This window comes from Podarcis melisellensis (genome assembly GCF_964234715.1).
Source record: "Podarcis melisellensis genome assembly, chromosome: 18".
Classification (NCBI taxonomy): domain Eukaryota; kingdom Metazoa; phylum Chordata; class Lepidosauria; order Squamata; family Lacertidae; genus Podarcis; species Podarcis melisellensis.
Genome location: NC_138536.1, coordinates 10,730,244 through 10,744,078, shown reverse-complemented (window position 1 = coordinate 10,744,078; position 13,835 = coordinate 10,730,244). Strand labels below are relative to the sequence as shown.

The 13,835-nt window shown below is 48.3% G+C and overlaps 1 protein-coding gene across 5 annotated transcripts in view; it reads right to left on the bottom strand.

The window, feature by feature from the left end:
• The window catches only part of DOT1L (DOT1 like histone lysine methyltransferase), a 73,266-nt gene that overhangs the window by 29,720 nt on the left and 29,711 nt on the right, over positions 1–13,835 (bottom strand). For all 5 annotated transcript variants that reach the window (XM_081895361.1, XM_081895359.1, XM_081895360.1 and 2 more), the window contains exons 8-11: positions 8,654–8,709; positions 6,083–6,162; positions 2,176–2,244; positions 704–810 (exon numbers count right to left, since the gene is read on the bottom strand). In XM_081895361.1, coding sequence (XP_081751487.1) covers positions 704–810; positions 2,176–2,244; positions 6,083–6,162; positions 8,654–8,709 — 312 coding nt within the window. The remainder of the gene's footprint in view (positions 1–703; positions 811–2,175; positions 2,245–6,082; positions 6,163–8,653; positions 8,710–13,835) is intronic.

Here is a 13,835-nt window from a genome sequence, read left to right as displayed (position 1 = left end):
TCTAATTCTCTGCGGAAGGTGGTTTGTGGATTTCGCTTGCTGCTGCCCCCTCCCACCCCTTTTATTTTTACTGTATATATTTATTAAATTTATATGCTGCCCTCCAACAAAGATCTCTGGGCGGTTCACAGAATGAAATACAAAATAAAACACAAGTAAATAATTAAACCAAAACAACAAAATAGTAACACGCCCTTTCCTGATCCCACCATGAACACAAATGCACAACATTTGATTCTTGGCTGAATGTTGATTCTTGGTATAGCAGAGTAGGGTCAATAGCAGTGGCTGAGAAACTAACATGCCAGGTGAGAGGGGCAAAGGGCAAACACAATCCATATTCCTTTTATAATATACGGCAAAGGTTTACTGAATACATAAATTACAATACGATACGATACGATATCTTTATTGTCATTGTCCCTTGCGGAACAATGAAATTGAAAAACTACATAAAAACCACATAAAACTACCATGAAACTACATAAAACTACATAAAAACTACATAAAAACTACATAAAACATTCAAATTATTTTCTGTACCATGAAAACAAATATTTTTTTTAAAAATGCACGATAAAATTAGGCTGATGATGCTCACCACTGCCATTTGCAAACAAATTAATACACAAACTTATTCACACTTACACACACACGCCCTCACGGACAGCCCCCCTCCCACCCACCCACTGCAGCTACTCACTATGGTCCGATCGATAGTATGCAGGTAGTAAGAAACAGGTTTCCCAGTCCATGAGACAGACCCTTTGAGTGGTGACAGTTCTACGACTCTCATAATAGTGCCGATATCTTTTGGGGGAGGAGAAAGATGGGAGAGGGTTAAAGAGGAAACAGGAGTGCCCAGCCATGGAGCACGTTTCAGAGTCACACCCCACCCTTCGTGCGGTTTCACTAGGGAACTCATTCCCACAGGAGCCAGGAGTGGACAGCAACTTAGACGGCTTTCAAGGAGGACTGGGGGGCAAATTGACGGGGGGAGAAGACTGCCAAGCCACAATGGCCGGAAGCAGTAAGTGAATGCCAGCTCCAGTAAAGGCGAGAGAGCTCTTGGGTTGGGGTCCTGCTTGCAGGGTTCCCACAGGCGTCTCGCTGCAAGAACAGGACGCCGGACAAGAATTGGCCTGATCCTGCAAGCTCTTCTTATGTTCTTTAAAAAAACAAAAGCCTGTTTCCATACACCAAAGATCGGGCATCTCTAGGTCTGGCTGAGTAGAAGGTCAACGGTCAGGGATGCTGCGATTTGAGACACAGGGTTTCCCAAATGGAGGCCTCCAGTTGTTTTGGGACTACAATTCCCATCATCCCTGACCACTGGTCTTGCTAGCTAGGGATGATGGGAGTTGTAGTACCAAAAAACAACTGGAGGCCCAAGTTGGGGGAACCCTGTCCTGACAACATCTGGCAGAGGGATCAGACACACAGACATTTCCTGTCCCGACCTAAGAATTAGCATTGGTTGCGGTATCATTCCCTCTTGAGAAGACGGAATGCCTTTTCTTAGAGCAGAGATGGGGAACCTGCGTCTCTCCAAGTATTGTCATTCTAGGAATGCCTCTATTTAGAACAGGCATCCCTTGCTGGGAACAGAGATGCCTCTTCTTAGATGATGGGAGTTCTGTTAGGATTTCACCCCTCCCTAGGCTGCAGTTATAGGATTGTTGGACCACGTGTCTGTATGTAATGCATTTCAGCTGCTGATTGTTAGAGCTATATAAGAGGAAAGGGAGATACTCTGTTTGCTCCCTTCCTCCCACTGTTCTCTCACAGCGATGTTTCGTTTCAGCGTTCTCTCCAAGGAAGAGAGAGAAAGAGGAGCCCTGTTTACTTTGTACTGTTGTGTTTGATTTCATTGCAATAAATAAGGATTAGATGTTACACCCCAAAGCTAACGCTTCTATTTTGGACTCTGCTAGTCGTGTGCTCATGTCCCTGGAGGATATGGGTCGCATCAGTGTGACGGGAGACCGGAGTGATGAATCCCGGGTGACGCTGCACTGGGGGAAGGCACAAGGCCTCGGCATTATCTTCCAACAAGTTCAAGCCCAGGGACATCCGAGGGAGCAGGCACAAAGGCTGCACACCCAGCTCCTCACGCTCAGTTCAAAACCTAACACACTTTTAAAATAGGGAGAGAGAGAGAGAGATTAATCTTACCACTCAAGTTTCGACTGTTTATTCTAAAGTTCAATGGTGCAAAAGGTTTCGAGGATACAATCTGGCCACCTGTCAGGGGAAAAAGCAGGAGCAGAGCCCCCTCGTTAGTTACCCTAAAGCAGTGGAAAGGGCACAGGTCAAATTTGTGCCTTCTTATGTCAAAAAGGCAAGACCTTTCCCCCAATCACTGTTCCTTGCTAACGTAAAATCAAAAAGCAACAGCAAACAAAAGGCAGGGAATATAGTCAAAAGTAAACAAACCACAGAGAGAATGCATTTGGCCAAGAAACTGAAGAGTTGGCCCTCTCTCCCTGCGGTGCAGGAATAGGTGGACTGCAGAGACAAGAACTTGCAATGACACATTTCCAGGACCTGGAACATTTCCCTGCCATCGGGTGGGATTCCATTCCTTACGGGTCAATTTCAGATATGTGCCACACTCTCCCCCCCCCCCTAAATTGCAAAACAAAAAAGGCTTTTCGTGCTGCATTGATTCTTCTACATTATCTGCTCTCTATTAATTTCGGAAACACGGTATTGCTACTGCCGCTCTGCCACCTCTAATCATGTTTTCCCTCTTTCTTTTCCGCCTGCACTTTTGATTTCGTGTTAATAACCGTTTTGACAATCTTACCATCAGGGAGGTTCATGAGCGCTGCACGTAAACCGTCTTAACTCCCCCCCCCCCCCGACTCACCAAGTTGCATGGGTGGTTGTATATGAATTGTGGGCATTAGAAGTCCGGCCTTGACATCTTAAGATAAGGGATCCCCTACCCAACCCAAATAACCTCTGAAGTGATTTACAAGGCTCAAGAAAGCTTCCCTAATGCCTCATATTAATTGTTTCCTTTTAGGTCACAGGCTAATTGCTCTCTATACCGAGGGCAGAGAAGGGCGGGCAGAGCCCGGTGGCGTTCTGCAGCAGCGCCCCCCCAGCCTAGTGAACCATATTCACCAATTAAGTGTACTTGCGGTCTTTTTTAAAAACAACAACAGCACAGGTAAATACAGCAATACAGAGGACATGAACACTTGCCACATCTAAAGCTAGACCTTTTGTCTGAAGAGCTGAATGAGGGAGAGGAAGAGCAAAAAAGGGGAACAAAAAAACATTGTGAAAGCTTTCAAGCAATAAATCTTGGAGCAGCCGAACCACAGGCACACACAGGCACACACATGAACATTCAGATCAGCCCTAGTAAACTGGGCCCAGCCCTAGCCACAGCGGCTTCTGGCAAAATCTCACCGACGTGAGAGCCGTGTTTGAAATTAGCCAGGCGCCAGGCGCCTTTTGCTCCTGGCTTTTGACCACCTGCAACCAAGTGAACATGCCTGGGCGCCACAATGGTGCCTGGTATCTCCACCATCTGGAGGTGCATGCCTGGGGATGACTGGAACAGGACTGTAATTCCCCTTCCTGTAGAATTCCATTCTTAAGGAAATCAGTGCTCACTGGAAGGAGTGCTCACTGGAAGGACAGATCCTGAAGCTGAGACTCCAAGACTTTGGCCACCTCATGAGAAGAGAAGACTCCCTGGAAAAGACCCTGATGTTGGGAAAGATGGAGGGCACAAGGAGAAGGGGACAACAGAGGACGAGATGGTGGGACAGTGTTCTAACTGCTGGAAGCAAACTGCTGGAAGTAAACAAGCAAATTGGTGTCACCCCCCCCCCCCCATATGTAGGTGCTGGACTTGTAAGAAAGCCGAGGGTATTTTGGGATAGGATATATGAGATAAAAAAGATGAGACGAGATGGTTGGATAGCGTTCTCGAAGCTACCAACATGAGTTTGACCAAACTGCGGGAGGCAGTGGAAGACAGGAGTGCCTGGCGTGCTCTGGTCCAGGGGGTCACGAAGAGTCAGACACAACTAAACGATTCAACAACAACAACATTCTGTAGAATTCTATCCGTTGTATTTCATCTGCGCAATCAGAAATAATTTCTGGAACCAAAATGCTTTCTCTGTGCAGCCTGAGCTGGGGCAGCCACCACTAAGAGAAAGAGGATGGAATAGGCCAATAGATGTGCGGACTGTCCCTGGCTCAAGTGACTTTTCTTCTTTAAATTCTCAGAGCTCTTAACCTGGCTCAAGGTTGTCCTCTGAACTAGCCAGATGCTTAAATGATAATCAATCACAGTCAGTCCTTCATTCAGAAAATAAGACTTTAGAGCCGTCTTGCCCCAAAAGAGGTAACTAGGCATTGCATTTTGGCAACTGTAATCTTGGTTTCAGGAGCCACTTGGCACCTAGCTTTTTTTATCAGAGTTTCCAACACTGCGTCAGAGGGAGATTTATTCTGGATGCCGATTTGTATATTTAAAAAAAATGCCAGCCAAATGCAGCCTTCTGCTTTTTGTTACATCAATCTTCCTATATTATTCTGCCAGATGGGTTAATAGTCATCTTGGTTTTTTTAGTTGTATAGCTATGGTATTTTTCTATTACTCGGTCATTTCACTAGAGAGAAAAACATTGTCACAGATCTGCCAGAATGTGTAATATTGTGATATACAGTGGTACCTCGGGTTACGTACGCTTCAGGTTACATACGCTTCAGGTTACAGACTCCGCTAACCCAGAAATAGTGCTTCAGGTTAAGAACTTTGCTTCAGGATGAGAGCAGAAATCGCACAGCGGCAGCGGGAGGCCCCATTAGCTAAAGTGGTGCTTCAGGTTAAGAACAGTTTCAGGTTAAGAACAGACCTCCGGAACAAATTAAGTACTTAACCCGAGGTACCACTGTACGTACTTAAAAACTGGCATTTTTGGTTTTAATACAGGGTGAGTCTTTTAAAAGAGGCCCCGTGGAACGTGTATAATCAGTACCCATGGGGTGTCTTTTAAAGAACTCACCCTATATAAAATTCAGTTAAAAATTGCACATGCACACACAAAGAATTGGGCCCAAATCACCCAACTGGGGTGGAAGGAAAATCCCAAGACAAAGGGTGAGAAGAGAACAAAGCTTTTGCCCGACACCTGTGGAAGAGAACTGCTCCCTGTGACTACACCCATGAGATCGAAGAAGCCTGGCAGGCTAAAACAGAAGCCCCTGGGAGGGAGTTTCACAGCCACAGGACTCATTCAAGGCCACCAGATCGCATTTCAAGAGCAGGTGTCAAGTCCTCATTTGTGGGTTGTTATAATTTTTACAAGGTGAGATCAACCTGAGCCAGTTTTCTGTTGAAGGACAAAGACAAGGACGGATAGCGGCTGTTTTAAGAGAGGGTGAGAGGAAGTGGCTAGCCACTGTGGGAACAGGATGGGGGGGGCTGAAAAGGTTGCTGACAAGCTAGAAGGTGGGCAGAGGAGGGAGACCAAGATGATCAAGGGTCTGGAAACCAAGCCTTATGAAGAACAGTTGAAGGAGTTAGGCACATTTAGCCTGGAAAAAGAAGAGACTGAGAGGGGATAGGATGGCCACCTTCAAAGATCTGAAAGGTGGAGCAAGCTTGCTTTCTGCTGCCAAACCAACAGATTCAGATTGCAAGAAACGAGATTCTAGCTAAACAACCTCCTGGTGTTAACAACTGCTTGAGAGTACAACGGACTCCCTTGGAAGGTAGCAAACTCTCCTACAATGGAGGGTTTTAAACAGAGGTTTAGTGGGATTCTTTAGCTGTGATTCCCAGATTGCAAGGGTCCCCATTAATATATCTATGAGCTATAGCTCCCTGAGCTTTGGCTGTGCTGGCTGAAGGGAGCCAGCGTTCAGGGACATCTAGAAACACAACATCAGTTGCCCCTGCCTATATCCGTTCTAGGAAGCCCGTTTACTGCGGGCAGAACAGCCACCTCCAACATACAAAGAACATACTCGCTGCTGCCACCACACAACTGAAAAAGCACAACTTCATCCCAAGAGTGGAGAGGCGGGTGGAGAGGACGCAACTCATTACCTTCCTTCATGTTTGCAAATCGCTCCTTCAGCTGATGATCCACTTCAGGTCCAAAGGCAAAGTTATTCACAAAAATAACACTGGAAGGTAAGAGGAGTTTTAGTAAAACATGGACACACACGGTCTTGCTTTTGCTGCAAGGGGTGGGGGGAAGGGTGCATGTGTGTGTGTGTGCGTACGCACACATGCACCGTATTTTTCGCCCTATAGGACGCACTTTTCCCCCTCCAAAAATGAAGGGGAAATGTGTGTGCGTCCTACGGGCCAAATGCAGACTCCTTGGCTTCAGCGATAGCAACGCGAAGCCTCCGAAGCCTGCGCTCTGGAGGCGTCGCGTTGCTTTCGCTGAAGCCAGGAGAGTCTGCTCTTTGAGGCTGGCGGTGGGGAAAAGCAACGCTTCCCCTCATCTCCAGCCCCACAAGCTGAGTTGAAAAGCCCGCAGGAGCGGCGTGCTCTTTAAAGGGTGCGTGGCTTCTGCGGGCATTTCTATGAGGTGGGGGAATTCCCCCACCTCATAGAAAAGCCCACAAGAGCTGCGCAGCCTTTAAAGAGCACGCCGCTCTTGGGGGCTTTTCCCCAAGGAGGGACAAGGGACTGACTGGCCGTTTCAGTCCCTTCTCCCTCCTGGTCGAAAAGCCCGCAGGAGTCGCACGCGGCTCCTGTGGGCTTTTGCGGGAGGTGGGGGAATTCCGCCACCTCCCACAAAAGCAGGGCTGCGGGTGTGTGTGTGTCATATTTTTTCCTTGATTTCCCCCCCTCTGAAAACTAGGTGCGCCCTATGGGGCCAAAAATACAGTACTTTGTTGGCAAGGCAAGGCATAACATAGCTTTCAACTCTCACATGTGTTTCACTAAAGCCACCCCAGAAAATACAGGGGAATGTGTTCCGCATTTGTAAAATACCTTAGAAGAAAAGACCAATCACATGGAAATGCTGATGCAATTCAGCGGTGCTCCAAGCAACATGGTCTGGGTTTTTTAAAAGCATTAAATATGTCCTGGTCACACAAATCCAAGCCTGACACTTCCCATTCTCACCAGTTTTAGTACCTGAAAGCTCACTTCCTTCTCTACAGACCCTCTCAGGTGCCGAGATCAGCAGAAGAGGCCCTCTTGGCAGTTCCACCTCCCTCAGAAGTTCAGGGGTAGTGGCTGCCCCAGCAGAGAGGGCCTTCTCAGCAGTGGCCCCAAAGCTGTGTAACTCCTTCCCCACAGAGAGGCACCAGCCTGGACACTGAGGTCCAGCTCCAAGGGCCTTCTGGCAGTTCCCTAACCCTAGGCGAGAAGTGAAGCTCCAAGCAACCAGGCAGAGGGCCTTCCCGGTGGTGGCACCCACTCTGTGGAATGCGCTCCCATCAGATGTCAATGAGACAAATGACTACACAACTTTTAGAAGACACCTGAAGGCAGCCCTGTATTGGGAAATGTTTAATGTTCAATGTTTTATTAAGTTTTCATATGTGCTGGAGGCCACTCAGAGTGCCTGGGGAAACCCAGCCAGGTGCACGGGGTTTAAAAAGGTAAAGGTACCCCTGCCCGTACGGGCCAGTCGTGTCCGACTCTAGGGTTGTGCTCCCATCCCACTTAAGAGGCCAGGGGCCAGCGCTGTCTGGAGACACTTCCGGGTCACGTGGCCAGCGTGACGAAGCTGCAGCTGGCGAGCCGGCACCAGCGCCGCACACGGAAACGCCGTTTACCTTCCCGCTATAAAGCGGTACCTATTTATCTACTTGCACTTAAGAGTGCTTTCGAACTGCTAGGTGGGCAGGAGCTGGGAGCTCACCCCGCCTCGGGGATTTGAACCGCCGACCATACGGTCAGCAAGTCCTAGGCTCTGAGGTTTTACCCACAGCGCCACCCGCATCCCTGGGTCACGGGGTATAAAATTATTCTTATTCTTATTGGAACCTTCAGCACACAGCTTCTGGAGGAAACACAGGTTTTTGCCCCAGACCTTTGACACCCGAAGTCCATATTTTTAGGACCCACATCTCTTTGTGGCCGTGAGTTGTTCCAAACCGTTTTACAGTGGTGCCCCGCAAGACGAATGTCTCGCAAGACGGAAAACCCGCTAGACGAAAGGGTTTTCCGTTTTGGAGGTGCTTCGCAAAACGAATTTCCTACGGGCTTGCTTCGCAAGACGAAAATGTCTTGTGAGTTCCTGCGGGGTTTTTTCCCTTTCCCCCCCCCCTTTTCCCCAAGCCGCTAAGCCGCTTATCAGCTGATCCGCTAAGCCTCTAATGAGCTTGCTTCGCAAGACGAAAAAACTGCAAGACGAAGAGACTCGCGGAACGGATTCTTTTCGTCTTGCGAGGCACCACTGTAACTGCTTTAACCTGCCCTGGGATCTTAGGGTGAAGGACAGTTAAATAGGAACCACCACGGCCACCACTAGCCAGGTGAGCCCCTGAGCAAGATGCCCTAAGCAACCCAGCACTCTCTCCTCGCAAAGAAATGAGACAGGGGCAATATCTAGCATCCAATGAATAAGAAGTGGGGGCAGGACAAGCAGGCGTACCCCATTCTGTGCCGGGAGGGGGAGGATCCGTGTTAAAAGACAGAGCGCCGTACCTTGTGTTTGCGATCCTCTCCCGCCATTCTTCCGAGAGGAAGTCGCCTCTTTCCAGCTAAGAGGAGAGAAAGAGAGAGAGAAAATGGAGTTTGACTTTCTTGTTTTAACTCAGCCAGCTTTTACATAGAATCATAGAGTTGCAAGAGACCACAAGGGCCATCGCGTCCAACCCCCTGCCAAACAGGAAACACCATTAGAGCACTCCTGACATATGGTTGTCAAGCCTCTGCTTAAAGACCTCCAAGGAAGGAGACTCCACCACACTCCCTGGCAAAATGCAGCTGCGCTTACTGCCATGCCTGAAGATGGAACATCTTCCTAAGACCAGCCCGCAATACAGATTTCTGACTATATTTGGGCCACTGACAAGGCACTGAAATAAGGAGACCGAAAGGAAAAGTCACACCCCTCTTATCTTCAACCAGACTCTTCCTAGTTTTTGGTGTGGGGGGAATAGAGAGATCGGAACAGAAGGCACACAGGCTCCTATTAAACTGCTGTGTGTCTCCTCCCCTCCACCCAACCTCCCCCGTCTTGTTTCTCTGGTCGCAATGGTGGAAACATAACCTGCTTAGCGAGCAGCAAAGGAGAGGCTCCATCTGCACCAGATATTTCCATCTTCCCAAGGCAAGGAGGGAGCCAAAAGACAGCAACTGGCTTGGAGGATATCCACCTCAAAGCTCTCTGTTTATGCAAATCCATGAGAATAAATCTGTGCCTCCGCAGAGAGGAATGTTCAAGGCGGCTGACTCTTCCGTTAAAAAAAACAACCACAAATCCATGTGCAATAATCAAAGAAAATGTTCTCTCCCGTGTCGGCTAATTGTTGGAGGGGTCGCGATAAACTTGCCGCGTGTTATCATTCAATGTGGGAATGTATTTTGGTGCAAGATTGCTGGAACTTAATTTTGGAAGAAATAATATTACTAAAGAAACGGCAGCTTGCTGCCCAAAATTACAGTTACTGACTATTTTTGGTGATACAAATTGTAGATATATTGTCAAAAGAATTGGTATTAAATGGCTCAGGACCACAGGGACTGTCTCTTTCCATAGGAACCTGCCAGGACCCTGAGATCATCTTCTGAGGCCTTTCTTTGTGTGCCTCCTCCATGAGAGATCCAGAGGGTGGCAACACGAGAACAGGGCCTTCTCTGTGATGGCTCCCCTTTTGTGGAACGCTCTCCCCAGGGAGGCTCACCTGGCGCCTTCATTTTGCAACTTTAGATGCCAGGCAAAAATGTTCCTCTTTAATCAGGCCTTTGGCTGATTGCCATCCAATGCCCTTTTAAAGTTGGGGTTTGGGGGGGGGGCGTTATTAGGTTGTTCTTGTTCTGTTTTTTAAAAAATATATATATATTGTGATTTTATCTTGTGAACCGCACTGAGACCTGCAGGCATATAGAGTGGTACACAAATTTAATTTTTTAAAAATATACAATTTAATAATAAACATGTTATTAGCAGCATGAATAGTAATTTCAACTCAAGTCGGAAACTGACTGTAAACCTCACATTAGGCGCTTGGTGCCATTCGCTCTGGAGCAGAGCTATAACGGGAGAAAATTGCACATAATTTGAAAATCAGACTTTCCAGACGCTTTACATATGAACTCCTAAGCCCTTGGTCCCTGACCACCAGCCAAGTCTAGCAGCCCCTGCAGGGAAGTTGCCCATCCCTGGGGTCTAGAAAAAATATATCATAGAATTGTAAAGTTAGAAGGGACCCAAGGGTCATCTAGCCCAACCCCCTGCAATGCAGGAATCTCAGCTAAATATGCAGCATTCCCTTGCTCTCAGGAGAGAATGCCTCTTCTAGACAGAGGGATCCCTCCATCTTTCGCAAGCGGGAGAAAAAGAATTAAGAAGCAGAACTTTGAACTGGGGCTTGGAATCCAACCAGAATCCTGCACAATTCAATGAACCATTCCGGGTGACACCGTTCCAGATGTCCCCAAACTCCTGTTTCAGTGGAGATTTTCAATTCAGCTGGAATTTTCCAAACTTGGCCAGGAAGCAAGTTCCCTTGCACACACCCTACCTCATCACACCACAGGCAACAGGGTCTACCCAGCAGAGACCGCAGAAGGAAATCACGTTTCATAGCAGGCAGCGGGTGTGACTCTGCCAGAGAAAGTGGGGTCTGTGCAAAATACATTAAGAAGGAGCAAGGGCAGATTTCCAGCGGTCTATGGAGGTCCTATGGAGGTGGGGGTTGCAGGGAAGGTAGTTTTGGACTCCAAAATAAATCTGGGCTCCAAAATAAATCTGAAAAGAAAACCCTCCGTTTGTAGCAGGGGGGAAAGTGTGGCCAGGCTAGCTGGCGGTAACGTAACGCAGACATGGAAGGGAGGAAAAACCCTGCATTCTGAGAGCCCTCTCTGAGCACGACACTTGGCTCACAAAGACCTGTTTGTTCTGCCTGGAAAAGCACACACAGCTATTTTTGAAATAATAATAATATTTCTTAGACACACACTCAAGAGCGGCAGGAACCCAAAGCTACGGAACGTGGCTCGGTTTCAAAGATATTGAAGCCGTTGGAGGAGGGCTTGGGTATATTGTTCCTCTTCTCTTTTTTCAAATATCTGAGCGGTAAAAAGTTCCCGCTCAGGAGGAAAAAAGAAGCGTTAAATCCGGAATGGCTTAATACCTTGCAGACCTTTTCTTTTTCCTTTTGCTGCAAAAGGAGCAGACTGTTAAAATTGCCTCTCTTTTTTGCAGGGAGGGGAGAGATGAATGGTATTGCGCACACTTGAGTGCCCCTGGAAAAAAGGCACTGGACTCACATCCCAAAACCCACCAAGTTTTTTTTTTTTTTGTTTTTTTTGTGGCGTTGTGCAAGTGTCTCCCAAATCCTGTGCGGAAACTAACAACAAATTATCTGCGCACTCCACAAAAGAATGCCAGCTTCAGCTTGGGTTTTCCCCTCCAAGAAAAAGCTGTACCAATTTGGGAGGTATTAAAAGACCCTAAGTCAGGGGTCAGCAACCTAAGGCCCATGGGCAGGAAGCGGCATGCGGAGGTTGTTTGATCGGCCCACGAACCGCCCCAGAACCAAGGTTCCGCTCGCATGCTGCATTAAACCGGTGCAGCGAGGTGTGGGAACTAGCTTCCGTGGCGCTGAAAATCGCGTCTGCACAGATGCCGAAAATTGTGTTTGCGCACGTGCCAAAAATCACATGCAAGATAAACCTTGCTGATCCCTGCCCTAAGTGGTGGTGAGTGACCTGCCCCATCCTAACGTGTCAAAGGCAGGAAGAGAAACTGGGGAGAAGTACGCAACCACTTGAGCAATTGGGAGGATAGGTAAAGGGAGCCCTGACCATTAGGTCCAGTTGCGGACAACTCTGGCGTTGCGGCGCTCATCTCACTTTACTGGCCAAGGGAGCCAGCGTTTGTCCACAGACAGCTTCCAGGTCATGTGGCCAGCATGACTAAGCCGCTTCTGGCGAACCAGAGCAGCGCACGGAAACGCCGTTTACCTTCCCGCCGGAGCGGTACCTATTTATTTACTTGCACTTTGACGTGCTTTCGAACTGCTAGGTTGGCAGGAGCAGCGACCGAGCAACAGGAGCTCACCCCGTCACGGGGATTCGAACCACCAACCTTCTGATTGGCAAGCCCTAGGCTCTGTGGTTTAGACCACAGTGCCCCCCCCCCCGCGTCCCAGGGAATTGGGAGGATAGATGTGATATATTTGCTGTTGTTGTTGCTGCTGCTGCTGATAGACTGAGATGATGTCTCTCTCCTCCTCCTGAATTATCCCGCAAGTTCTCCCTCCCACACCCTCAAAGTCATTAAGCTAAGCAGCCGATTTTAATTTCCTCTTGCAAGATGTGCTATCTAATGCGTATAAACACACACACACACAGAGAACTTATTTGGTCATTAGAGAAACCGGGAGGGAAAGTGACAGGTGGGGAGCATTTCAGAGGAGAAAGCGAAGGGGAGGGAAGGAGAGGCAGAATGACCTCATTGGAGGAGGAATCCAGGAAACAAGCACTCAAGCGCTCCGACATCCCATAGGCTCTGTGTCATTAAGCTCCCCCCAGATACCTGGCCAGCATTCAGGAGGGGATACTTCCGAGTAGGAACCGCCAAGAAGCGGGGGGGGGGGGGGGAGACCATCTGTCAGCATTAATTGCCAACGAGAAGCTTTCAAGCCTTAACTCAATAATGGTAATGGGAGCAGAAATTCCCTAGGAATTTCTAGGGCGGAGTTGTTCAGGGGCTAGGCAGAGGCTGCTTGATTTTAAGAAAGGAGCTCCTGAAGCTCTGAATTTGGGAAGCCCTGCTTAGGGAACTTTATAATGTTTGGTGTTTTGTTGTGCTATTAATACTCTGTTGGGAGCCGCCCAGAGTGGCTGGGAGCAACCTAGTCAGATGGGCAGCATACAATAATTATAATAACAATAATAATCTGAGGATCTGGAACTTAAAGGAAAAGCCTCTTTTGCACAGGCAGGAATCCAGAGGCTGGGCCAATCTTGCAGGGGGAGCTTCCTTCCCCAGCATGAGAATCAGAACCCCATTTGTTTTCGTTTTCTAAATGGATTTTATTGCTGCCATCACCTACTATACATTTTGCAGAGCCATTTGTCTTTTATCTTCCCTCTGCATGTGGAGACCTCTTAAGGAATCACAGCCAGATGGGTGGGGTATAAATAATAAAATTACTACTGCTGCTGCTAGGGACAAGGGTGGCGCTGTGGGTTAAACCACAGAGCCTAGGACTTCCCGATCAGAAGGTTGGCGGTTCGAATCCCCGTGACGAGGTGAGCTCCCGTTGCTCAGTCCCTGCTCCTGCCCACCTAGCAGTTCAAAAGCACGTCAAAGTGCAAGTAGATAAATAGGTACCGCTCCGGCGGGAAGGTAAACGGCGTTTCCGTGCGCTGCTCTGGTTCGCCAGAAGCGGCTTAGTCCTGCTGGCCACATGACCTGGAAGCTGTACTCCGGCTCCCTCGGCCAATAAAGTGAGATGAGCGCCGCAACCCTAGAGTCAGCCACGACTGTACCTAATGGTCAGGGGTCCCTTTACCTTTACTTTTATTGCTACTGCTGCTACAACCAAATTTTGCATGGTGGCTCCTGAGATGCTGGTGGTAGAGTTTCCACCTTTGCTAGGATATGACTGGGCACCACTTTGAATCACAACGGCTGTCTGGACCTTGAATAATT